Below are 25,390 nucleotides of genomic sequence, written 5' to 3'. Positions count from 1 at the left end.
ACAGCCACGGTTGATTTCAGTAGAGAGCTGTGGTGGTTCTGTAGGTGTCTTTGCATAGTGCTCGTGTTAGCCGCGGTGTACGGCACTATTTTCTTACAGTTCTTACATATTGTTCGTGTCTTGTCTGTCAGTCTGTCACCGTTTATTGTTTCCATCAGGGACCAAAATGCTGCAACACAAACGATTTAAAAGTGGCGGGGGCATCTTCTATGCTAATTTCGAGTTTGACCTCAGACACATTTTAATAACATGAGATCTCGTGCCACAAGATCTCGTCACACCCCGAGATATTAACAGGAGAAATGACCAAACGGGAGCACAGCAGGTGAAAGGCTTAAAAATAGGGAAAGACTCCTGTGTCACTTCCTGGTAGACAGGATGTAGACACCTGAACACAACAAGATGGAAGTTAAAATCTGTAGATGTCAGCAAACAACTATGAGTTATGTAAAGATATAGTGGAGTCATGGTGTCCTGAACACAAAATGACGTCACACTCTCAGTGTGTGTGTTGTGATCTGAGCTGTGTGCATGTTAGTGCATGTGAGTGCCTCCTGTCGCCTCATTTTGGATCCCACTGCTTATCTTGCTAAGATTGGCCCTGGTCTGCCTCTGATTATCTTACCCTGATATTCTTACCCGAACACAAACCAGTCTCACTCCTCATGTCTGAACCAACAGAGGCAACAGCAGTAGGATCCATAATAACGCCTCTCTGTCGTCCCTGGTACTTTCTTAACATGGTGGCAGGGACACAAACTTTATCATATTACAGCTAAACAGTGAAAATATATTTCTGAGAGAACGAGGAACTTGATTCATATTTGGTCAACACTGCCTCAACACTGACAAACTGCAGCCCCTCAATCTGAATAAAGAATCAATGATGGAGATAAAAATTAATTTATAATCCAATCAGATGTGTTCAGGTTTTAAATGTGTAGCTCAACATTACTGTGTCCTCATCAATGAGCTTTTCTCTAAAATGAGTACAGACAAGATGAACCTTTCTTGATCCCTGTAGGAGAAATTCAATTTGACACTGCAGCACAAAGGAACAGTGTGCAAACAATAACAGGTAGCAGCTCGAGGTAGGAAGTGACTAAGAGAAAAATAAAATAGAGTAAAATGAAAACATACTCCAAACACACACACACACACAAAGTAACTTTGCCATTGTGTTATTGTGGATCATCATCAGCCTTCTACAGACATCATCCACATGTCAGCACAACATTCATACAGCTGTTCATGTCAACACAGATTAATAACTTGCTGCTGATCTCAGTCAGGTCTGTTATTAGAGGAGAAAAAACTGAATTTTCTTTTAAACATCTTCTTTTGAAAATATGCTTTGATCTGTGTGTGTTCTGTAGGATCAATATCAATGATCAGACATTATTTGTGAAAACACATTGACATCAACAGAAACCAAAATATTTCTACTTCAACTTCTCAACTTTATCAATTTAAATCAAATGTAAGTTCAGATCTTCTGTTAACAGATTAAATTAGAAACATTAATTAACTTTAACAACTAACTGAACATTTTCTACAGTTTCTTGAAGAAACAGAAGTCTTTTGTGACTGAAGAAGAAATTTAGTTCAAGAAAATTGAAAACATGAACGAAAGGAAATCTATAACTTTATCAATGTAAGTTCTGTATGAATGTAAACTCAAATATTAGTTAGCAGTAACAGAGTCAGTGAACTGACCTCAGAGTCTCCAGTCTACAGTTTGGACTCTGTAGAAAAACACACAGCAGCTTCACTCCTGAATCCTGCAGCTTGTTGTTATTCAGCCACAGCACTCTCAGATGGGAGGGGTTGGACTTCAGAGCTGAGGCCAGAGAAGCACAGCTGATCCTTGACAAACTGCAGTCACTCAATCTGAATGAAGAATAAATGATGTAAGTTTAGAAGACAATGTTCCTGCTTGAAATCATTCAGTGTTTAATAATCTGTTCAGAGCTGAAGAAGGTTCAGAATGTAGAAGATTGTACCAAGATTTTAACACTTTTTCTTTTTTTAAGTTGCAAAACAATGCAGGTCCATTTTGAAATGTTTTAACGAGTAATCATCTTGTAATGAATTTCACTTCAGCTCTACTTTGTGACTGAGTATCAATTATCATATGCAGTAAAAGACACAAACAATATGTAAGAACTGTAAAAGGTTTCACCACAAACTCAACTGACTGGCTTCTCTCCTGTATGATTTCTCATGAGTCTCTTCAGACCTTATAACTGCGCATGAACTATGTGTGAGCTTCTAACTTCTAATTGAAGCTGTGTGACCTTGTAACTGAACTCCTCTCCACAAATTGAAAGTAAAAAATAAAAACTGTATAATAAACAATAATGAATAACAAAGTTTTTCTTAGTCTTCTTGTTTTAAGTGCAAACAATAATCAAAGTAGTTCTCTCTCAATACTTAAAGTGCAAACAGAGACTGACATGATTTCCCTCCAAGCATGATACAGAGCTGAGAGCTGGCTACAACTACACTGCCCAGCCTAAGATATGGTCACGTTCTTGTTCAAGAATATGAGCATGTCTACGTTTTCTGGCAGCAGTTGAGACCTTTGGGCACTAACTATGTCTCCTGCAGTTGAAAAGACACGCTCACTTTGAGCAGAGGTAGCAGGGATGGAAAGGTATGCTATCTGTGTAGAGGTTCAGGACCACTGGGATGGTGTACTTTGATTTCAATGTGTGGAGGAGTCGCCAGTTTTCCACCATGGGAAATGGCCTCATGTCAGCTGCAATGAAAACACTGATGTCTTTCGTTATTGCTGTGGCTCGAGCACTTGACTGTGGAAGTTGAGATGTAAAAGCATTTGTCAGTGTTGTCTGGCCTTTCAGTGTTTTCTTCACAGGCACGGTTGATTTCAGTAGAGAGCTGTGGTGGTTCTGTAGGTGTCTTTGCATAGTGCTTGTGTTAGCCGCGGTGTACGGCACTATTTTCTTACAGTTCTTACGTATCGTTCGTGTCTTGTCTGTCAGTCTGTCGCCGCTTATTGTTTCCATCAGGTACCAAAATGCTGCCACACAAACGATTTAAAAGTGGCGGGGGCATCTTCTATGTTAATTTCGAGTTCGGAGTCAGACATGTTTTTGATATCACGAGATCTCGTGCCACAAGATCTCGTCACACCCCGAGATATCAACAGGAGAAATGACCAAACGGGAGCACAGCAGGTGAAAGGCTTAAAAATAGGGAAAGAGTCCTGTCTCACTTCCTGGTAGACAGGACGTAGACACCTGAACACAACAAGATAGAAGTTAAAATCTGTAGATGTCAGCAAACAACTATTAGTTATGTAAAGATATAGTGGAGACAAATGATCCTGTTTCTAAAATGAGTGGGAGTGGCATCAGATGGATGCTAATACTTACAAGTTAGAAATGAAGTAATTGAAGAACATAAATAAACAAAAACACTGAATAGAGTCCTTCAGTGCAGCATCCTCTGAACACTACAGGATTTCTTCAGATTAATGCTGCTGCTAATCCTGAAAGTTAATTAACTAAACTGTTTAAGTCTCAGTGAAGGGTTTGAATTGAATATATGGAAAAACAAGACAATGAACTGACCCCAGAATCTCTAGAGCACAGTTTTGACTCTCCAGTCCAACAGACAGGAGCTTCACTCCTGAATCCTTCAGGCTGTTGAAACTCAGGTTCAGCTGTCTCAGATGGGAGGGGTTGGACTTCAGAGCTGAGGCCATAACTTCACAGTGAGTCTCTGAGAGTCCACAGTCAGAAAGTCTGTCATGACACAGATGTTACAAAAATGTTATTATGAAAGAGGACACTTTATATTTACTTCATGCATTTGATGTCAAAACAGTTTGAAACATTCTGTTCTGATTGACATTTGCTATTTACATCAGTGGTTCAGCAAACCTTCATCTGATCTGTGTTTGACATGAAACAGTTATTCTCATCACTTTCTAAAACCTGCAGACTTTAAATCTTTGTTTTATTTTAATCTTGCAGATGAAGGAAGAGAAAATGTAGTTACATTTGGGTTTCCATGATGTCCACAGTCTGTCAGTGTGATCTGATCCTGTGTCTTTTGCCAAAAAGTTAGATTAGTTTATGCCCAACACAGTGTTAGCATGAGGGTGAGAGTGCCAAAATTAACATCATCGCACATCTTGTGTCGAGCATGTGGGCTCCACAAATCATGGCGCTGAATGATCGTGCACCTCCTGAATTCAACATGGATAAGCTTGAAGTTTGAAAAACCATCTTAGAAATCTACATTTACATGATTAATATTTTGCCAGCTAATACAGATGTGATTCAGAACAGTTGACTTCTATAAAGACTTGATTTACACTTTTATGGTGTTGCCATTGGTGATTTTGATTTATACACCTACTGTCTTTTCAGATGCTATTGTATATTGCAGTCCTGATCATTCACAATTCTTTATTCTTTATTATTATTACAGTGGTTAAAAAACCTTTCATTAGTTTCACCAGGGTTTCTTCTATCACCCAAGAAAGATTAATCGAAGAAAAACTGTCACATTTAATGATCATTAGAAATAAATGGAATAACTGAGTTCAACAACCTGACAGCTACAAACACATCCAACTGAAACATCTACATTGTTGCACTCATGGTAAGTGAAACATTTTTTAAAAATAATCACAATTGTATTTAAAAATGTAAGCGCTATTTCAAAATAAATGATTTTATAGTTTGTATATCTGAAGAATTAAACTGCTAATCTACACTGATTTATAATGTTGATAATCACATCTGGACTCACAGAGCCTTCCTGCAGTTCCTCACAGCTGGAATCAGTCTCAGTCGTCCCTCCTTTGATGTGTTGTACTTCTTCAGGTCCAACTCATCCAGAACCTCCTCTGACATCTGCAGCATGTAGGCCAGAGCTGAGCAGTGGATCACAGAGAGTTTCTTCTCTGATCTGTTCTTTGACTTCAGGAACTCTTGGATCTCCTGATGAACTGAGTGGTCGTTCATCTCCATCAGACAGTGGAAGATGTTGATGCTTCTGACGGGAGAGACATCATCTCTGTTCATCTCCTTCAGGTTGTTGATGGCTCTCTGGATGATTTTTGGACTCTTGTGCGTCTGACCCAGCAGACCTCCTAAGAGTCTCTGGTTGGACTCCAGAGAGAGGCCATGAAGGAAGCGAACAAACAGGTCCAGGTGGCCATTTTTACTTTCAAGGGATTTCTCCATGGCGCTCCTCAGGAAGTCATCCAGGGATGAGTAACGGGTTTCACAGCCATCATCGCCTCTACCAAAAAACTTAGAAATCTTCTCAAAAACAGACTTTAGTTTTGAGTCTTTTAGGAAAGCCTTCAGTACCTTTGTGTTCCTGTTGGTGTGACAGTGGAACATGTAGACTGCAGCCAGAAACTCCTGAACGCTCAGATGAACAAAGCAGTAGACTGTTTTCTGGAAGATCACACTCTCTCTTCTGAAGATCTCTGTACAAACTCCTGAGTACACCGAGGCCTCTGTGACATTAAGACCACACCGCTCCAGGTCTTCTTGGTAGAACATGATGTTTCCTGTCTTCAGATGTTCAAACGCCAGCCCCCCCAGCTTCAGAAGAACTTCCCTGTCAGCCTCCGTCAGCTCCTCTGGACTCGTCTCATGTCCCTCATCGTACTTCTGCTTCTTCCTCTTTGTCTGAACCAGCAGGAAGTGTGAGTACATGTCAGTCAGGGTCTTGGGCAGCTCTCCTCTCTGGCCTGTAGTCAACATGTGCTCCAGAACTGTAGCAGTGATCCAGCAGAAGACTGGGATCAGACACATGATGTGGAGGCTCCTGGAGGTCTTGATGTGTGAGATGATTCTGCTGGACAGATCTTCATCACTGAACCTCCTCCTGAAGTACTCGTCCTTCTGGGCGTCAGTGAAGCCTCGTACTTCTGTTACCCTGTCAACACGTGAAGGAGGGATCTGATTGGCTGCTGCAGGTCGGGAAGTTATCCAGACGAGAGCTGAGGGAAGCAGCTTCCCCTCGATGAGGTTTGTCAGCAGCACGCTGACTGATGACTTCTGTGTGACATCAGACACGACCTCATTGTTCTTGAAACCCAGTGAAAGTCTGCTTTCATCCAGGCCGTCAAAGATGAACAGAAGTTTACAGACAGCGAGCTTCTCTGCTGTCACCTTCTGTAATGTTGGATGGAAAACATGGAGCAGCCTGAGAAGACTGTACTGCTCATCTCTGATCAGGTTCAGCTCCCTGAACGACAGCAGAACCAGCAGACTGACATCTTGGTTTTCGGAGCCCTCTGCCCAGTCCAGAGTGAACTTCTGCACTGAGAAGGTTTTTCCAACTCCAGCGACGCCGTTGGTCAGAACGACTCTGATGCGTCTCTGTTGGTCAGGTGAGGCTTTAAAGATGTCGCTGCACTTGATTGGAGTGTCATGGAGGGCCTCCATCTTGGAAGCTGTCTCTAGCTGTCTCACCTCATGTTGGGTATTAACCTCTTCACTCTGTCCCTCTGTGATGTAGAGCTCAGTGTAGATCCTGTTGAGGAGGGTTCCACTTCCTGTTTCATTACTTCCTGTTTTATCACTTCCTTCAGTCACACGTTCACATCTCCTCCTCAGACTGATCTTATGTTCATCTAAAGCCTCCTGCAGAACACTATCAGCTGAAGGAGAAGAAAATATTCTGGGATTAAATTGAGAGCAAGAATCTTGATTAAATCAAAAAGTTCCTGTTTTCAGACATGAAGACATCAGCAGACAGATGTACAGTCTTACTTTGTACAGTGTTGGTCTGACTGACTAACACTGGACAGCAGGACAGCTGCTCCTCCACAGAAACACTTCCCTCTGTCTTTCTGAAGAGATAAAGGAAAATCCCTCAGATTAGAAATCACAGATCAGTCTGACAAAAGAGAAGACAGACTGTAAACATAAGTATGTCTTCTCCAAGCTCTGAATCTGGACTGAACTCCCAATCACTAACAGTTTGTTTTTGTCTGAGTCACAGTGGAGCAGTTTGCATCATTTGATTTTAGTAAACAAACTTATTTTAATGGGAAATTTGATCACACAAACAAAAAGGACCACAAAACATGACCTCATTAGCAGCTATTAAAAACTTAAACCATACTGGACAAAGAACATGGCCACACTTAGTACAATATACCCTCCTCTTTTTTCAACAACTGTGTTTGATAAAAAGGTTTTATGAAGATAAAAACAACCTCAGAGTGAAGATTTTGGGACAGTTTCCATGAGATACTTCCAGCCCTCATCAATGGAGCCTTTTCCTTTGCAAATATATAGAAGAAATCCTCACTTGTCATTAAAGCAGAACATAAATCCCTCATCTGTGTAATTTATCTATCTGTAAAATACTTCATGCTCCTCATCCTGACATTCAGTGAAAGTTGTAATTCTTGGCTTTTTAACAGATCATTTGATCATCTGCAGTAAAGACATTGGGACGACTTCTGCTCGTTTTCATTCATCAGTAATTCTTCCATCGCAGCAAAACACGTTGCATCAGCCATCAAACTCCTGAAGGTTCAACTGAGCAAACTAAACACTTTTACACTTTTTGAATGAAATTGAAGTATCTCACTAGTCAACAATATTTAGGCTACACCCCATGATGCAACACTCCGGTGTATTCAAAAAGAATATCTGATGTTGACATATAATTGTCTCGTCCCTACGTATACAAATACAAATACAAATCACAAAGTTTTAAAATGTGATTTCCAGAAAAAGAATTGTGTCCTGTATTTGGGCAGCTACAGTCATATAATGGTACTGATTTAAATGTATAAACTGAAGTTGGTATCAGATCTCTTACTGTGTGTCTGAGGGTCCAGGTTCATTACTGAAGACCAGAGGTAAATCTTTGGACCAGTCACTCTTCATAGACAGACAGCTGGAGACTGGATACTCTTCTCTCCGTCTGTGGTACTGACTTCTGGAAACACCAACATGTTTGTATTTATTTCATGTCAATGCACAAATTGCTGATACTGACAGTTTGGTGATTAAAAACATGGCAGTCTTCTTACTGTGTGTCTGAGGGTCCAGGTTCATCACTGAAGACCAGAGGTAAATCTTTGGACCAGTCACTCTTCATAGACAGACAGCTGGAGACTGGAGACTCTTCTCTCCGTCTGTGGTACTGACTTCTGGAAACACCAACATGTTTGTATTTATTTCATGTCAATGCACAAATTGCTGATACTGACAGTTTGGTGATTAAAAACATGGCAGTCTTCTTACTGTGTGTCTGAGGGTCCAGGTTCATTACTGAAGTCTGGAGGTGTTTCTTTGGACGGGTCACTCTTCATAGACAGAAACCTGGAGACTGGAGCCTCTGCTCCGTCCTCCTCTTCCTCCACACAATCACTCATCTTCTGCACTTCAGAAAGCACTGAGGTAAATATGTAGCACATGGAAGGAGAACAACATGAAGACAAGGAGGACAAACAGGTGAAACAAGATGCAGAGGAGGAGGGTGTAAAATGGAGATGGTGAAGCCTGCAGACTCATCACCCAATGTGATGCTAAACAAAAGTGACATTTACAAAGATCGGCCTTGTCTCTGTCTAATTAAAGGGACGTCCCTCAGTATGATGTCCTGCTCTGTCCACTCAAAGCAGAGACTCAACTAACTGCCTGCACACTTTCTCTGTAAGTTGTTGGTTGCTTCCTCCATTTTTCATGTACCTGGATCACCTGCTCAGGTTTGTGGTGAGATCAACTTATGAGCTTCTCTCTGTTATTCTTTGCTCAATAAAATGTAACTTCACTGAATAGTCCTGCAAAAGATGACATGTTTTCATAAGCTTCTAAAATACATACATGTTTTGTGATGCCTCATTTAAATTGGTGTTTATCAAGTTGTCACACCGCGGTGAGGTTTGTCTTGTCTTGGGTTTTTTGTCTCGTAACTTCCTGTTTTATTTTGAAATCTAACTCTCCTTTCGTTTCAGGTCGCTTGCCCTTCCTCATGTGTCACCGGTCTGATTGTCTCACCTGATCCCTGATCGTTTCCACCTGTTCCCCATTACCCTCATGTGTTTATAGTCAGCGTCTTCCCTTTGTCTTGTGCCAAAGTGTTTCGTCCTGGTTCGTGCACCCAAGCCCTTTATCATAGTCATAGTCAGTTTTGCCACGAGTGTTTATTTGCCACGTAAGTTGTTTTCTGCTTCCTCCTTGAGAGTGATTTTTCGTTTGATAATATTTTCTAGTTTAGAGTTTTTGTATTTTGTTGTAATATGTTTTCTGTCCTCCCGTTTTGGGAGCGATTTTGTGTTAGACAGTGTTAGATAGTTGTAGAACCTCCTGTTTAGGTGAGCCTTTTTCTTTTGTCCCATTTATCTTAGATTTGGTTTTCCTCCTTCGGGAGCGTTTTGATTTCTAGTCTAGTTTTCTGTTTTCCTTGATTCTAGTGTTTATTGTCCCTCCCTTTTATGAGTGTTTTCCCTCTTTTTGGAATTTGTGCTCTTCCGTGATTTTTCTAGCCAGGCCTTAGTGATTAAGTGAGTGTTTCATAGCCTATTCGTTTGTCACTCTTCAAAGAAAGAGCTGAACTCAATAAAGTGTGCTTATAAGTGATATCCTCTGCATCTGAGTCCTCATTTTGGTCCAGGCTTGACACAAGTACAATGATTGATTATTTTGAAATCTTTTGCTTGAAATTAGCAAAACTAACAAAAACAGCTTTGCAATATGGTTTCAACCTCAAACGTTAGAGGCTCATAGTCCTTAGTGTTAAATATTAACACATTATGTTAATATTTAACAGCAACCCTGATCCATTTGACGAATTTATTTTATCTACACTGATACAACACAATATCTTGAATGCGTGTGCAGTTTGATCCGAGCCTATAAAACAGACCTTTGACCATTAGATGTTTAATGAAGGCTGAACCTACTGATAATGATTTACCGTGTAACTATTAAATCATTTTGTCAGCTGTACCTGAAGTGGTGAACAAAATATTGAATATAAAATTCAATCCAGTAAAATAAAACCACTGTCGTCTTCTGGACTTCAGTCAGTCTGAGAGGTGACCAGTAACACTGACAGTGAGCTCACAACATGAGAATCAAACGAGTCTGTTCAAGAGTCTCAACCAAGACTGAGGAGAGGAAAGTATCACATATACACCACATACAGTCAAAAGTACTGATCCAGATCAGAGACTTTGACCACAGAACAATATTTATGTAGAAATAAAACTCACCCTGTCTCTGACTTCTTTTCCTGCTGCTGCTCCGTCGACTCAAAATGAAGTCTGACTGACTGAACACATTCACTTTTATTGTTTTATTGTCCCTGTCCTGTTTTCATATACTGAACCTGAACCACCTGGTCAGTGTTGCTCCTCCTCTTGTCATTTACTGGAGATCACATGTGAACTTTAATCAAAGTTTCTCCGTGACTGTCTCCCTCATAAGTAAGATACATAAACCAAACACAGCAAACTGAGTTCAGATCAGTGTCAGACAAACTTCCCCTGGTCAGCTGAGTTCACCTCCCTTGAACAATGTTTGTGGTTGTGGATCAGCTGAAGAAGTGTTTGGTACCGTTCAGCTCTTCAACGTGAGCTTTGTCCTGGAGCAGCTTCTTCACAGACATGTTGCTGCTGCAGTCGTCTTTGTGACACCAGAACAACTTTGTCACTTTCCTGATCGACTCTTTCCATAAAAACACACATCATCACAAACTCATGTGGAAGATGGAAGCTACGTTTCAGGACATCTCTTCACGTTTCACTCAGATAACTAAACTAAATAAACTCAGAGTTATTTTCTGGACTAAACAGAACAATTCACCCGTCCAGCTTCTGGGTTCAAGTTTCTCTCTGACAGAACCGAGACGAGCTTCATCACCTTGTTAACTCTGTTAAAACACTTCATTCAAACTGGACACACATGAAATCAAACTCACCAAGTCTCGCTTTGTCTTTGCACAACCACGTCTGCTTTGGTGAAAATCAATCATCAGCTCACAGAGTAAAAATGTGGAAATATTCAGGCTCCGCGCCGTTTTCGTTTCGCCGCCACTGATGCCCGACTCGTCCTCTCTCCTCTGCCGCTTCACGTCTCTCCTGTCCCCGCCTGTCGTCTCTTCTCGTCCCCGGAGTCATAGTCCTGATCGGATCCACACCGTCCCCCCTGTCTTCACACTGACCTCTGTCGGCCTCAGAGCTTGTGTCTGGTCCCGGTCCGGTGTTCACTGGGAGGTGGTTGAGCCCGGTTGAACTGAGCCCCGTTGCCCGCAGCGACTCCCCTCGTGCCCCGCGGTCCAGGCAGTAACGGCCCGCTGAGCTAATGAGCTAACGGCAGCGAGCTAAAGCCAAGAACAGCTGCTACAGCCGCTGCTGCTCACTCCGCTGCTGCTGTCTGACTGTATTTGTTGAGCCGTCTTACAATTCTGCTCATATTTTACAAAACTCACACGTTTATCTGCGCAGCGACCAGAGTTTGTTGGTTAATGCTACAACGGTTATTTCAGCCGCTCGGCCGCCATCTTGGCCGCAGCCGCCGGTTCAGTCCCGTCTCATCCAGCCAGCGAGCGAGTCACGAATACAGTCCTGAATTAGTTTTCCTCCGAGTCAAACTGAGCTCAGCTTTAACAGAATAAAACAGCAGCGGACTCACAGCAGCCTCGTTTCTTTCTGTCAGCACGAAGCTTCAAATGTTGAACTTTCTCTCATCTTTTCTTCTCGTCAGTCCAGAGGCAGCAGGGGAGAGGAGCTGCGCATGCGCGTCACCTGCACCTGCAGGAACAGGAAGTAATAATTACTAAATAAAATGAAAACAGTCTTTCTGTCGACTCAATATTTCTTTTGATCATTTGTATTTTATTATAATACAGTGTGTGTTATTTTCAGTGTGTGCTGATTGTTTGAGGAAAGGATTTATGTGTTAAAAGGCCTCATAACTGAGGCGATGAAGGCAGCAGCCACTGTGGTAACAAGCAGCAGTTTGAAGGATTGTTACTGTGAACCAGCAAAGTCCAACAAAGCCTCCACCACATTTCTGAACCCTGGTTTCGGTCCGGTGCCTCTTTATCCACTGACAGATTCTCTGAGAAATTATAAAAGAGGACGACATCGATTTTGTTTTTCGTCTCACTTGATGTTCTTCATGGTGTTGGTGACACACATCAGTCATTTGAAGTAAATACATGTGTGCTGACCGACACTTTCTGGTGGTAACACACCAACAGATGCAGCCACGTGTCAGGAAACACAGTGAAGAAGACGACTGGCAGCGAGCAAACATGGATATTATTGTGGAGACAGAATGAAGACTGAGGAACCAGAGAAAACATCAACATGTTTTGTATTTAAGAAACAAACAGGAGAGAGAAATATTATTTTAAGATGCCACAAATGTCCACCAGACTAATTCCTGCTGAGTGTTCTGGTGTCTGAACAAGATTGATGTGAAACATTTCTTTAAATCTTTAGTTTTCTCTAAACACAGTTTAGTGTCAGCTGCTGCTCCACTTTTACTCTCATGTTGGATTGAGCTCAAAATGACAGTCCAGCTGCTTTTCTTTGACACAAACTGATTTTTCATGTGGATTTAGCAAAGTGACACTTGGCCTGCTCAAGTTTTATTAAAAGTCAGAACAAACCCAGAGAATAGTCCAGTCACTTTTATTTCTATAGAGACAGATGATAACAGAAGTGATCTCAGGGCTCTTTTCATACAGAGCAGGTCTGAACTGGCTCTTTATAACATTAACAAAGACTCAATAGTTCATAAAAACAGTGGCAACACTTTACACTTGATCTCAGTTCTCATGTAACTGCATGTAGTGATCACGGCTCCATACTGATCATTTCAACTGGGACTTTCACTTTGTTGTTGTTGTGAAGGGAAAAAGCCTGAAGAAGCACTCAACACAAACAGACGTGAACATAAAACACATCAAAATATAATAAAAAGATGTCAAACAAACACTAAAACCCAGCACGAGCTCACCAAAACAATCTGTATCAAAAGACGGTTAAAAAATCATTTTAAATCGAGTTCAATTAAATTATAATGACACTTGAGATGTTTGTAAAATGACGTCAGTCAGAAAGAAAGTACTGACGTCACCAGTTGAGTTCTCACCGCACACAGAACCTGGATCCATTCACACAAACCAGTCTGGGTCCAAACAGTGGAAATGGGGACATCTGCTGGCAGGAAGCAGCTCCAGCAGGACCAGCAGAACATGAACGGTGCTGATGACGTTTGATTTAATTTGTTTTGATTTGGATCAGTTGTCTTTTAAACTGTCCATAATGAGTCCAGCAGTGTCATTACCCACAATGCCACTTTCCACTCTTTACACTAAGATGACAACTGCTGCTGAGAAAGCACATTTCCCAAAATGTTGAACCATTTTCTATTAGTCTTTTTTTAATTTTCCATTTCAGGAGTTCCTCCCATTCACAAATTACATCTAACTAATTTAAATGCAATTTGTCAAATTTCCTTTTTAAGGTTGTTTTTTCTCTTCAATGTGTAATTATGAGCCAAATATCAGACTAATGCAATAAAACAATTGTTTATGTGCCACTTTGTGTTTAATTGTAATTCTTGGTGAAATCATGGTCCATAGAAAAAGCTTCAGCTCTCAGTGACACAGTAGATCTGGAAGATGAGTCTGATGAACTGGTAGATTTGTCTGTTTTATGGCCTCATGCAGAACTTAATATCACATGTGCTGATCTTTAAATTTAACTTCAGACTTGTGTGCGTGAGGACGAGCAGTAAAGGACATCCTCCACATTTCTGTGCTGTCCCTAAATCTGTCGTCATTTATGTCGATATATTTTACAGGTTCGATGTTTCCACCAAACATTTGTGATATAAAATGGCCCCATGCAGCTCGTCTGTCCTGATCCAAGTCTCCAGATTCCTGCTCTTTCCTGCTGATTTCTTCTGATGGAAAATGACAATATTTAGCAAAATATTCCTGAAAACAAAAATCTTCCCTTAAAAACTTTATAATGTAAAATAAATATAATCAGGTTTCTACGTTTACACACTTTTTTCATGCTCCTATGTTTTATTGTTGATGGTCCCAGTGGGACTGAAACTGTAACTGTGCATCACAACCTTGTTCTGTGTTGTTGGACACATTTGAAGTGTTTCTGCTGTGAGGAAATCAACTTTTTTAAATGCTCACTTTGTCTACATGGAAACAATGTTTTTCAATTCAAAGCAGAGCTGAGACAGAATTTACAGCATTAATAAAAGACATTACCACCAAAATATGTGACTCTGGTGTTTAATATTTGTGCATTGTTTGTTTGTTTTACAACATTTCCATCATATGAGAAGACTGTGTTACAAAACTATAAAAATACTAAATTACATCAGTGAAATCAACATGTTCTTCCTTTCATGGTCATCACTTACAGCAACAAAACAATGCCATCATTTATTACATCATATATTACATCATAAATTCATCTGTTAAAATGTTGATTTTACATTAAAATGAATGTCAGTTAACATCTACAACATCACTGATGTCTTATTTAGTGGCAGTACACACAGAGTACTGCATTAATCTCCACTGTTATTCAGGAATATGTGGAGATTAACTGCACCAAGGAAATATCCAATTAAAAGTGTCAATGTACGATTATGTGGTGATAAACACGCCTCGATAGATTAATGTGTTGAGGCTCTTTGTGTTGAGAAGATGTGAGTGAATAAAAGAATAAAGATCCAGGTTCCAGGTGGAGGAGGTGTCTGAGTGTGGAGCAGAAGGAGTGGAGGAGCGTCAGTGTGTCTGCAGAGACTGTGTAGAAGGACAGAGCAGCAGCAGAGCAGTCCAGATACACTGATGATACTCTGTCACATCCAGAGGAACACAGGGACGATGCTGGACTGGACATTGTGTGTGACAGTGGAGCTGATCTCAGAGCAGTTCACACTGCAGCACTGACAGTCATCTCCACTTGTTGTGATTGGTCCGTCAGTCACTGCTGGATGAAGCTCTCCTCTCCACTCCACCTCCCAGTAACACGGCCCAGTCAGAGCCTCTCCACCCACCAGCTGATGGTGCTGCTTCAACCTCTCTGGATCATCAGGACACAGCTGATCCTCTCAACACCTCCACCTTTCTCACCACTCTGACGAAGACCACCTCCTCCAGCTGATGAGAGAAGCAGAGAGACAGTAAAGTGATAAATGAGTGTTTACAGAGACTCCCTCCATCAGCTGTCAGTCAGTGATATAAAGACCAGCAGGACTTCAGTCCTGTTCAGACCACAAGTGGAGCGGCTGTGTAGCGTAGCCAGCTTCCTTTCAGCTCTCATGTTAACGTGTTGGAGTGAAGCTCACAGACCTGCAGACACTTTGGACATCAAGTCTGTTTACTCTGCAGGTTTCACTGAAGGACACAGTGGAAATAAACTGCTGACAGTCCCTGAACGCATCATTACTGCAGGAACAGAGAGATACTCACAGCTCACTTTAATGATGATTTACTGCTGTTAAAAACCAGAGTCTCACTCACATTTAAATATTTCATCTACTTTGGAAACATCACATGACAAATATGTAAATATGGAGTCTGTTATAAAAATATTTGGACAAATCAAATGACACATGGGCAGATATAAATATAACGTTAAAGGTCCTACACTGAACAGTAAAACATCAGCTGTGGTTTGTGGACTTCAGCAGAGGTTCTGGTCCGTATACAGACCACATGGTTACTAAATGTAATGATGGTTCTCTGAAATAAGAGCCAGTGATTTGCAGGCTTCAGTCAGACTGATCTGAGAGCTGTGACAAAGATGAACTGATCAGTTGTTCAGTGTTGAAATGAGAGAACAAACACTTTGAGATCAGATTTGATGCTCCGACAGTTTGATGAATGAGGACACTGTCTCTATACATCCTGTGATGCTGTCAGCTGTGATCCAGCTTTACTTCCTGTAGACATGAACACAACAACAACAGTCGTCTTCACATCAACTCAAACACACGATCACAACAAGCTTCTGGCTCGTCTGATTGGCTGACTGCTCTCTCTCTGTCTTTCTGTCCAATCATGAAGCCTGTCACCGTTCTCCTCTCACAGCTTCACTGAGGAAAGCAGGAAATACTGGATCTTTACTTTGATACTGTGTTTAGTACAATACTGCTGAAACCAGCATGAACTGACTCCAACCCTCTACTGACCTCAGAGTCTCCAGTCGACAGTCTGGACTCTCCTTCAGATCACGCAGCAGCTTCACGTCTGAATACTGCAGGTTGTTTCCACTCAGCTGCAGCTCTCTCAGATGGGAGGGGTTGGACTTCAGAGCTGAGGCCAGAGAAGCACAGCTGATCTTTGACAAATTGCAGCCCCTCAATCTGAATAAAGAATAAATGATGGAGATAAAAATTAATTTATAATCCAATCAGATGTGTTCAGGTTTTAAATGTGTAGCTCAACATTACTGTGTCCTCATCAATGAGCTTTTCTCTAAAATGAGTAACTTTGTCATTGTGTTATTGTGGATCATCATCAGCCTTCTACAGACATCATCCACATGTCAGCACAACATTCATACAGCTGTTCATGTCAACACAGATTAATAACATGCTGCTGATCTCAGTCAGGTCTGTTATTAGAGGAGAAAAAACTGAATTTTCTTTTAAACATCTTCTTTTGAAAAGATGCTTTGATCTGTGTGTGTTCTGTAGGATCAATATCAATGATCAGATATTATTTGTGAAAACACATTGACATCAACAGAAATCAAAATATTTCTACTTCAGCTTCTCAACTTTATCAATTTAAATCAAATGTTAGTTCAGTTCTTCTGTTAACAGATTAAATTATAAACATTAATTAACTTTAACAACTAACTGAACATTTTCTACAGTTTCTTGAAGAAACAGAAGTCTTTTGTGACTGAAGAAGAAATTTAGTTCAAGAAAATTGAAAATATGAACCAAAGGAAATCTATAACTTTATCAATGTAAGTTATGTATGAATGTAAACTCAAATATTAGTTAGCAGTAACAGAGTCAGTGAACTGACCTCAGAGTCTCCAGTCTACAGTTTGGACTCTGCAGAAAATCACACAGCAGCTTCACTCCTGAATCCTGCAGCTTGTTGACACTCAGGTCCAGCTCTCTCAGATGGGAGGGGTTGGACTTCAGAGCTGAGGCCAGAGAAGCACAGCTGATCTCTGACAAACTGCAGTCCCACAATCTGAATAAAGAATAAATTATGTAAATTTAGAAGACAACGTTCCTGCTTGAAATCATTCAGTGTTTAATAATCTGTATAGTGACTCCAAACAAAAAAGCGAAATCACTGAGAGGCTAAGTGAGGGAGCATTGCCTGCTGACTCGCAACACAAACGACAAAGCCATTTCCGTAATCTTCGAGTCTGCTCGTATTTATTTTCAACGCCAACAAACATACAAGCAAGGCAAGGTGTTCAAACTACTCAGTTTAGGTGTTCAAACTACCCAACCATTACTGAGGAAGTCAGTGGGAGAGTTTATGATTTGAATTCTTGGATATTAAAAAAGATGGTGTGCAAATTTTTATTACTAACTATGTCTCCTGCAGTTGAAAAGACACGCTCACTTGGAGCGGAGGTAGCAGGGATGGAAAGGTATGCTATCTGTGTAGAGGTTCAGGACCACTGGGATGGTGAACTTTGATTCCAATGTGTGGAGGAGTCGCCAGTTTTCCACCATGGGAAATGGCCTCATGTCAGCTGCAATGAAAACACTGATGTGTTTCGTTATTGCTGTGGCTCGAGCACTTGACTGTGGAAGTTGAGATGTAAAAGCATTTGTCAGTGTTGTCCGGCCTTTCAGTGTTTTCTTCACAGGCACGGTTGATTTCAGTAGAGAGCTGTGGTGGTTCTGTAGGTGTCTTTGCATACTGCTCGTGTTAGCCGCGGTGTACGGCACTATTTTCTTACAGTTCTTATATATTGTTCGTGTCTTGTCTGTCAGTCTGTCGCCGTTTATTGTTTCCATCAGGCACCAAAATGCTGCCACACAAACGGTTTGAAAGTGGCGGGGGCATCTTCTATGCTAATTTCAAGTCAAACGTCAGACACGTATTAATAACATGAGATCTTGTGCCACAAGATCTCGTCACACCCCGAGATATTATCAAGAGAAATGACCAAACGGGAGCACAGCAGGTGAAGGGCTTAAAAATAGGGAAAGACTCCTGAAAATGATGAAAATTAATTTATAATCCAATCAGATGTGTTGAGGTTTTAAATGTGTAGCTCAACATTACTGTGTCCTCATCAATGAGCTTTTCTCTAAATGAGTATAGATGAGATGAACCTTTCTTGATCCCCTGTAGGAGAAATTCAATTTGACACTGCAGCACAAAGGAACAGTGTGCAAACAATAACAGATAATAGCAGCTCGAGGTAGGAAGTGACTAAGAGAAAAATAAAATAGAGTAAAATGAAATGAAAACACACACACACACACACACACACACACACACACACACACACAGACACACAGTAACTTTGTCATTGTGTTATTGTGGATCATCATCAGCCTTCTACAGACATCATCCACATGTCAGCACAACATTCATACAGCTGTTCATGTCAACACAGATCAATAACATGCTGCTGATCTCAGTCAGGTCTGGAACTAGAGGATCATCATTAAATAAGACATGTAGGGCTGTATAGCCTGTGTAATGAAAGGAGAGGTCCACATTCACTCAAGTCTGTAGAAAAACAATTACTTCAACTTAACATAAAAAAGAAACGTGAAAGAAATGTCCTTTGTTTTGTGGACTTTGTGTGTTTTTATGAGTATTTAAATATATGCATGAGAACGAGCTCGACCCTCCCTACACACTCAAAACTCAACACTGAACAGACAGTGACTGATGTCAGTCTGATGTTTCACTTCACTTGTTGGGGAACTCAGAAAGTAACTTAGCATTAAGTAATTAGTACGAATGAATCATCACTAGTGTTTGTCCTCTAAGCAGCTGGTTTATCAGGAACGACTCATGAAGAAAGTGGTCAGTATGTTGATTCATGGATATTTATGAACTAATCATGACATCATTTTTTATTAATATAGTATCTCCCAGTCTGTTCTTCAGAAACTCATCATTATCTATTAAATATAGTAGTAACTACTCTCATTTTGTGTAGAACGTTGTAAAGTGTTACTGAAAGTCATTTAATAAACTTTTCTATTGTTTTGGTCAAACTATGAGTATAATACTGATAATGTTTGTCAAATGATGAAGTCAAAACAGTTTGAAACATTCTGTTCTGATTAACATTTGCTATTTACATCAGTGGTCCAGCTGATCTACAGCAGATGGATAAATACCACCACAGGTAAGAGGAAAACATATATTTCATACCATGGTCTGGGTGAAAACTGGATCCTGATTGGCTGCAGGCTGTCCATAAACTTTTGATATACCAACACCTCTGGAAGTACTCGAGTAGTTCAAGTGAAACTGTCCGTTCTAAATTAATGATCCTGTTTCTAAAATGAGTGGGACTGGCATCAGCTGGATGCGAACACTTACAAGTTAGAAATGAACTGAATGAAAAAAGTTAATAAATAAAAACACTGAATAGAGTCACCACAGGATGGAGCCACTTGTTTACACAGAAAATGTCTCAAAGAACTGACATTTCTTCAGATTTATGCTGCTGCAAATCTTCAGAGTTAATTAACTAAACTGTTTAAGTCTCAGTGAAGGGCTTGAATTGAATATATGGAAAAACAAGACAATGAACTGACCTCAGACTCTCTAGAGCACAATTTTGACTCTCCAGTCCAACAGACAGGAGCTTCACTCCTGAATCCTTCAGGCCGTTGTTACTCAGGTCCAGCTGTCTCAGATGGGAGGGGTTGGACTTCAGAGCTGAGGCCACAACTTCACAGTGAGTCTCTGAGAGTCCACAGCTATAAAGTCTGTCATGACACAGATATTACAAAAATGTTATTATGAAAGAGGACACTTTATATTTACTTCATGCATTTGATGTCAAAACAGTTTGAAACATTCTGTTCTGATTGACATTTGCTATTTACATCAGTGGTTCAGCAAACCTTCATCTGATCTGTTTGACATGAAACAGTTATTCTCATCACTCTCTAAAACCTGCAGACTTTAAATCTTTGTTTTATTTTAATCTTGCAGATGAAGGAAGAGAAAATGTAGTTACATTTGGGTTTCCATGATGTTCACAGTCTGTCAGTGTGATCTGATCCTGTGTCTTTTGCTAAAAAGTTAGATTAGTTTATGCCCAACACAGTGTTAGCATGAGGGTGAGTGCCAAAATTAACATCATTACACGTCTTGTGTCGAGCATGTGGGCTCCACAAATCATGTTGCTGAATGATCGTGCACCTCCCGAATTCAACATGGATGAGCTTGAAGTTTGAAAAACCATCTTAGAAATCTCCATTTACATGATTCATATTTTGCCAGCTAATACAGATGTGATTCAGAACAGTTGACTTCTATAAAGACTTGTATGATTTACGCATTTATGGTGTTGCCATTGGTGATTTTGATTTATACACCTACTCTCTTTTCAGATGCTATTGTACATTGCAGTCCTGAACATTCACAATTCTTTATTCTTCACGTTTCATCTAGTTGTTGGTTCAGTTTTGGTGTTTTCCTTTCCAGCTGTATGTCTCTTCTGTGTAACTACACTGAGAGCAATGATAAACTGGAGTCAGGTTCCTTGTATGTCAACACATATTTGGCCAAATAAAGCTGATCCTGATTCTACAGAACAAAAATACATAAAGATTAAAACTAAATAAGAGTCAATTCAGAAAAAAATCTCATGTCATGTATAAAAGGTAAAGTAGAAGAATTAATTTGAGCTGGAACGTTTTGGTCCATTTGCTCACTGTGACATGTCTCTAAACCGACTTAATGAGAACAATAACTGCATGAAAGAAATTCTCAAGGACTTTAGAAACATCACATGAAAAATGATACAGATCTTATTTTAAACTCTTCAGTATAGTGGTTAAAAAACCTCTTTCATTAGTTTCACCAGGGTTTCTTCTATCAGCCAAAGAAAGATTAATAGAAGAAAAACTGTCACATTTAATGATCATTAGAAATAAATGGAATAACTGAGTTCAACAACCTGACAGCTATAAACACATCCGACTGAAACATCTACATTGTTGCACTCATGGTAAGTGAAACACTTTTTAAAAATAATCACAATTGTATTTAAAAATGTAAGCGCTGTTTCAAAATAAATGATTTTATAGTTTGTATATCTGAAGAATTAAACTGCTAATCTGCACTGATTTATAATGTTGATAATCACATCTGGACTCACAGAGCCGTCCTGCAGTTCCTCACAGCTGGAATCAGTCTCTGTCGTCCCTCCTTTGATGTGTTGTACTTCCTCAGGTCCAACACATCCAGAACCTCCTCTGACATCTGCAGCATGTAGGCCAGAGCTGAGCAGTGGATCTCAGAGAGTTTCTTCTTTGATCTGTTCTCTGACTTCAGGAACTCTTGGATCTCCTGATGGACTGAGTGGTCGTTCATCTCCATCAGACAGTGGAAGATGTTGATGCTTCTGTCAGGAGAGACATCATCTCTGTTCATATCCTTCAGGTTGTTGATGGCTCTCTGGATGATTTCTGGACTGTTGTCTGTCTGACCCAGCAGACCTCCTAAGAGTCTCTGGTTGGACTTCAGAGAGAGGCCATGAAGGAAGCGAACAAACAGGTCCAGGTGGCCATTTTTACTTTCAAGGGATTTCTCCATGGCGCCCCTCAGGAAGTCATCCAGGGATGGGTAACGGGCTTCACAGCCATCATCGCCTCTACCAAAAAACTTAGAAATCTTCTTAAAGGGAGACTTTGGCTTTGAGTCTTTTAGGAAGTCCTCCAGAACCTCTGTGTTCCTGTTGGTGTAACAGTGGAACATGTAGACTGCAGCCAGAAACTCCTGAACGCTCAGATGAACAAAGCAGTAGACTGTTTTCTGGAAGATCACACTCTCTCTTCTGAAGATCTCTGTACAAACTCCTGAGTACACCGAGGCCTCTGTGACATTGAGACCACACCGCTCCAGGTCTTCTTGGTAGAACATGATGTTTCCTGTCTCCAGATGTTCAAACGCCAGCCTCCCCAGCTTCAGAAGAACTTCCCTGTCAGCCTCCGTCAGCTCCTGTGGACTCGTCTCACGTCCCTCATCGTACTTCTGCTTCTTCCTCTTTGTCTGAACCAGCAGGAAGTGTGAGTACATGTCTGTCAGGGTCTTGGGCAGCTCTCCTCTCTGGTCTGTAGTCAACATGTGCTCCAGAACTGTAGCAGTGATCCAGCAGAAGACTGGGATCAGACACATGATGTGGAGGCTCCTGGAGGTATTGATGTGTGAGATGATTCTGCTGGACAGATCTTCATCACTGAACCTCCTCCTGAAGTACTCGTCCTTCTGGGCGTCAGTGAAGCCTCGTACTTCTGTTACCCTGTCAACACATGAAGGAGGGATCTGATTGGCCGCTGCAGGTCTGGAAGTTATCCAGACGAGAGCCGAGGGAAGCAGCTTCCCCTCGATGAGGTTTGTCAGCAGCGCGCTGACTGATGACTTCTGTGTGACATCAGACACGACCTCATCGCTCTTGAAATCCAGTGAAAGTCTGCTTTCATCCAGGCCGTCAAAGATGAACAGAAGTTTACAGACAGCGAGCTTCTCTGCTGTCACCTTCTGTAATGTTGGATGGAAAACATGGAGCAGCCTGAGAAGACTGTACTGCTCATCTCTGATCAGGTTCAGCTCCCTGAACGAGAGCAGAACCAGCAGACGGACATCTTGGTTTTCGGAGCCCTCGGCCCAGTCCAGAGTGAACTTCTGCACTGAGAAGGTTTTTCCAACTCCAGCGACGCCGTTGGTCAGAACCACTCTGATACGTCTCTGTTGGTCAGGTGAGGCTTTAAAGATGTCGCTGCACTTGATTGGATCGTCATGGAGGGCCTCCATCTTGGAAGCTGTCTCTAGCTGTCTCACCTCATGTTGGGTATTAACCTCTTCACTCTGTCCCTCTGTGATGTAGAGCTCAGTGTAGATCCTGTTGAGGAGGGTTCCACTTCCTGTTTCATCACTTCCTGTTTCATCACTTCCTGTTTCATCACTTCCTTCAGTCACACGTTCACATCTCCTCCTCAGACTGATCTTATGTTCATCTAAAGCCTCCTGCAGAACACTATCAGCTGAAGGAGAAGAAAATATTCTGGGATTAAATTGAGAGCAAGAATCTTGATTAAATCAAAAAGTTCCTTTTTTCAGACATGAAGACATCAGCAGACAGATGTACAGTCTTACTTTGTACAGTGTTGGTGTGACTGACTAACACTGGACAGCAGGACAGCTGCTCCTCCACAGAAACACTTTCCTCTGTCTTTCTGAAGAGATAAAGGAAAATCCCTCAGATTAGAAATCACAGATCAGTCTGACAAAAGAGAAGACAGACTGTAAACATAAGTATGTCTTCTCCAAGCTCTGAATCTGGACTGAACTCCCAATCACTAACAGTTTGTTTTTGTCTGAGTCACAGTGGAGCAGTTTGCATCATTTGATTTTAGTAAACAAATGTATTTTAATGGGAAATTTTATTACACAAACAAAAAGGACCACAAAACATGACCTCATTAGCAGCTATTAAAAACTTAAACCATACTGGACAAAGTACACGGCCACGCTTAGTACAATATACCCTCCTCTTTTTTCAACAACTGTGTTTGATAAAAAGGTTTGATGAAGATAAAAACAATGTCAGAGTGAAGATTTTGGGACAGTTTCCATGAGATACAAAGTTTTAAAATGTAATTTCCAGAAAAAATATTTTGTCCTATATTTGGGCAGCTACAGTCATATAATGGTAATGATTTAATTATATAAACTGAAGTTAGTATCAGTTCTCTTACTGTGTGTCTGAGGGTCCAGGTTCAGTACTGAAGTCTAGAGGAAATTCTTTGGACCAGTCACTCTTCATAGACAGACAGCTGGAGACTGAAGACTCTTCTCTCCGTCTGTGGTACTGACTTCTGGAAACACCAACATGTTTGTATTTATTTCATCTAAATACACAAATTGCTGTTACTGACAGTTTGGTGATTAAAAACATGGCAGTCTTCTTACTGTGTGTCTGAGGGTCCAGGTTCAGTACTGAAGTCTGGAGGAAATTCTTTGGACCAATCACTCTTCATAGACAGACAGCTGGAGACTGGAGACTCTGCTCCGTCCTCCTCTTCCTCCACACAATCACTCATCTTCTGCACTTCAGAAAGCACTGAGGTAAATATGTAGCACATGGAAGGAGAACAACATGAAGACAAGGAGGACAAACAGGTGAAACAAGATGCAGAGGAGGAGGGTGTAAAATGTAATAAAATGATTGTTTTGGCATCTTTCACTTGAGATTTCTACAGAAAACATTTTGTGTCTTTGCAACTGGGTTTCATCTTTTAAATGTCAGAGGTTAAATGTCTAACAGAATCTAGTTCTTAGTGTTAAGTTATAACAAAATATGTTAATACTGAAACAGCAATCTGGATCCTTCTGACCAACAGGACAGTCCAGGATCTACTGTGGTACAACACAATATCTTCAATGAGTGAACAGCGAAGTCCAAGTCCATGAAACAGACTTTAATCGAGGCTTTATTAGTGGAAACTTTTACTGTTAAACTATTTTGTCAGGTGAACCTGAAGTGGGAGACAAAATATTGACAATAAAATTCATAAAACAAAACTGCTGTCGTCTTCTGGACTTGAGTCAGTCTGAGAAATAAGCAACATAACACTGACTGAGCTCAGAGCACAAGAGTCACGAGAAAAGTCTGTTGAAGAGGCTTAACCCAGACTGAGGAAGGAGGAAGTCACACACACATACACACACACACACACAGAGTAAACAAACATCCAGCTCCTGGTCAGTTTTCTTTAAATATGAGCTTGTTGTCTCTTGTTCAATGTGAATTTTGTAGCCGATCCCGCTGTTCTCACAGATGAATCAGAGACTGTGACTGTAAAACAATAATGTAGAAATAAAACTCACCTCTGCCTCAGACGTCTTTTCCTCCTCCTCCTGCTGCTGTCGACTCAAAATGAAGTCTGAACACTTTCACTTTCATGTCTCCGCCCTGCAGGCCGCAGACCTCAATGTGGGCGGAGTCAAACGTTTAACTCCGCCCACTCTCCAACATTTGACGTCACCGTGATGCTTCCTGCTCGGTTTTCCTGTTTTCCTGTCTCTTTCCTCGGTTCTGTTTCCGCTTCGGTATAAATAATGGAAGGAAGCGTGACTTTTATAATGTAATATAATTTTAGGTGTATCGTTAGGTTCTGTGAATTAGCTGCAAACTTTATAT

General features: G+C 40.9%; 2 protein-coding genes across 2 annotated transcripts; both read right to left on the bottom strand.

Annotated features, from left to right (window-relative positions):
- Nucleotides 1-359: 359 nt before the first annotated feature.
- Nucleotides 360-6,472, bottom strand: LOC141014361 (ribonuclease inhibitor-like). Its single transcript, XM_073488100.1, has 5 exons — nt 6,468-6,472; nt 3,597-3,770; nt 1,717-1,890; nt 640-734; nt 360-388 (listed from the first exon to the last, which is right to left on the bottom strand). Exons 1-5 carry the CDS (start codon nt 6,470-6,472, stop codon nt 360-362), a joined length of 477 nt encoding a protein of 158 aa, XP_073344201.1.
- A 9,604-nt stretch (nt 6,473-16,076) lies between these two features.
- LOC141014360 (protein NLRC3-like) lies at nt 16,077-24,360 on the bottom strand. Its single transcript, XM_073488098.1, has 8 exons — nt 24,160-24,360; nt 23,948-24,062; nt 23,344-23,395; nt 21,347-23,231; nt 19,773-19,946; nt 17,481-17,490; nt 17,044-17,216; nt 16,077-16,370 (listed from the first exon to the last, which is right to left on the bottom strand). The coding sequence occupies exons 1-8, from the start codon at nt 24,330-24,332 to the stop codon at nt 16,145-16,147; spliced, it is 2,808 nt and encodes a 935-aa protein (XP_073344199.1). The 5' UTR covers nt 24,333-24,360; the 3' UTR covers nt 16,077-16,144.
- Between the last annotated feature and the right edge of the window lie 1,030 nt (nt 24,361-25,390).

The sequence above is a fragment of the Pagrus major genome, chromosome 19 (assembly GCF_040436345.1).
Source record: "Pagrus major chromosome 19, Pma_NU_1.0".
In the NCBI taxonomy this organism is placed as follows: Eukaryota; Metazoa; Chordata; class Actinopteri; order Spariformes; family Sparidae; genus Pagrus; species Pagrus major.
The sequence above is the reverse complement of the archived record's forward strand: the minus strand, read 5'-3'. Positions and strand labels throughout refer to the sequence as shown.

What these genes read in the sequence shown, in the direction of transcription:
- LOC141014360 (XM_073488098.1), bottom strand. Translation starts at nt 24,332, where the DNA reads ATGTGCTACATATTTACCTCAGTGCTTTCTGAAGTGCAGAAGATGAGT. An exon ending in AACCTGGACCCTCAGACACA is followed by an intron (nt 23,396 to 23,947) that starts CAGTAAGAGAAC and finishes GTTTCTGTGGAG; the next exon opens with GAGCAGCTGTCCTGCTGTCC. An exon ending in TCACACCAACACTGTACAAA is followed by an intron (nt 23,232 to 23,343) that starts GTAAGACTGTAC and finishes CTTCTCCTTCAG; the next exon opens with CTGATAGTGTTCTGCAGGAG.
- LOC141014361 (XM_073488100.1), bottom strand. An exon ending in TGTGCTCTAGAGATTCTGGG is followed by an intron (nt 1,891 to 3,596) that starts GTCAGTTCATTG and finishes TTCTTCATTCAG; the next exon opens with ATTGAGTGACTGCAGTTTGT. An exon ending in TGAGACTGGTTTGTGTTCGG is followed by an intron (nt 389 to 639) that starts GTAAGAATATCA and finishes TGTTGTGTTCAG; the next exon opens with GTGTCTACATCCTGTCTACC.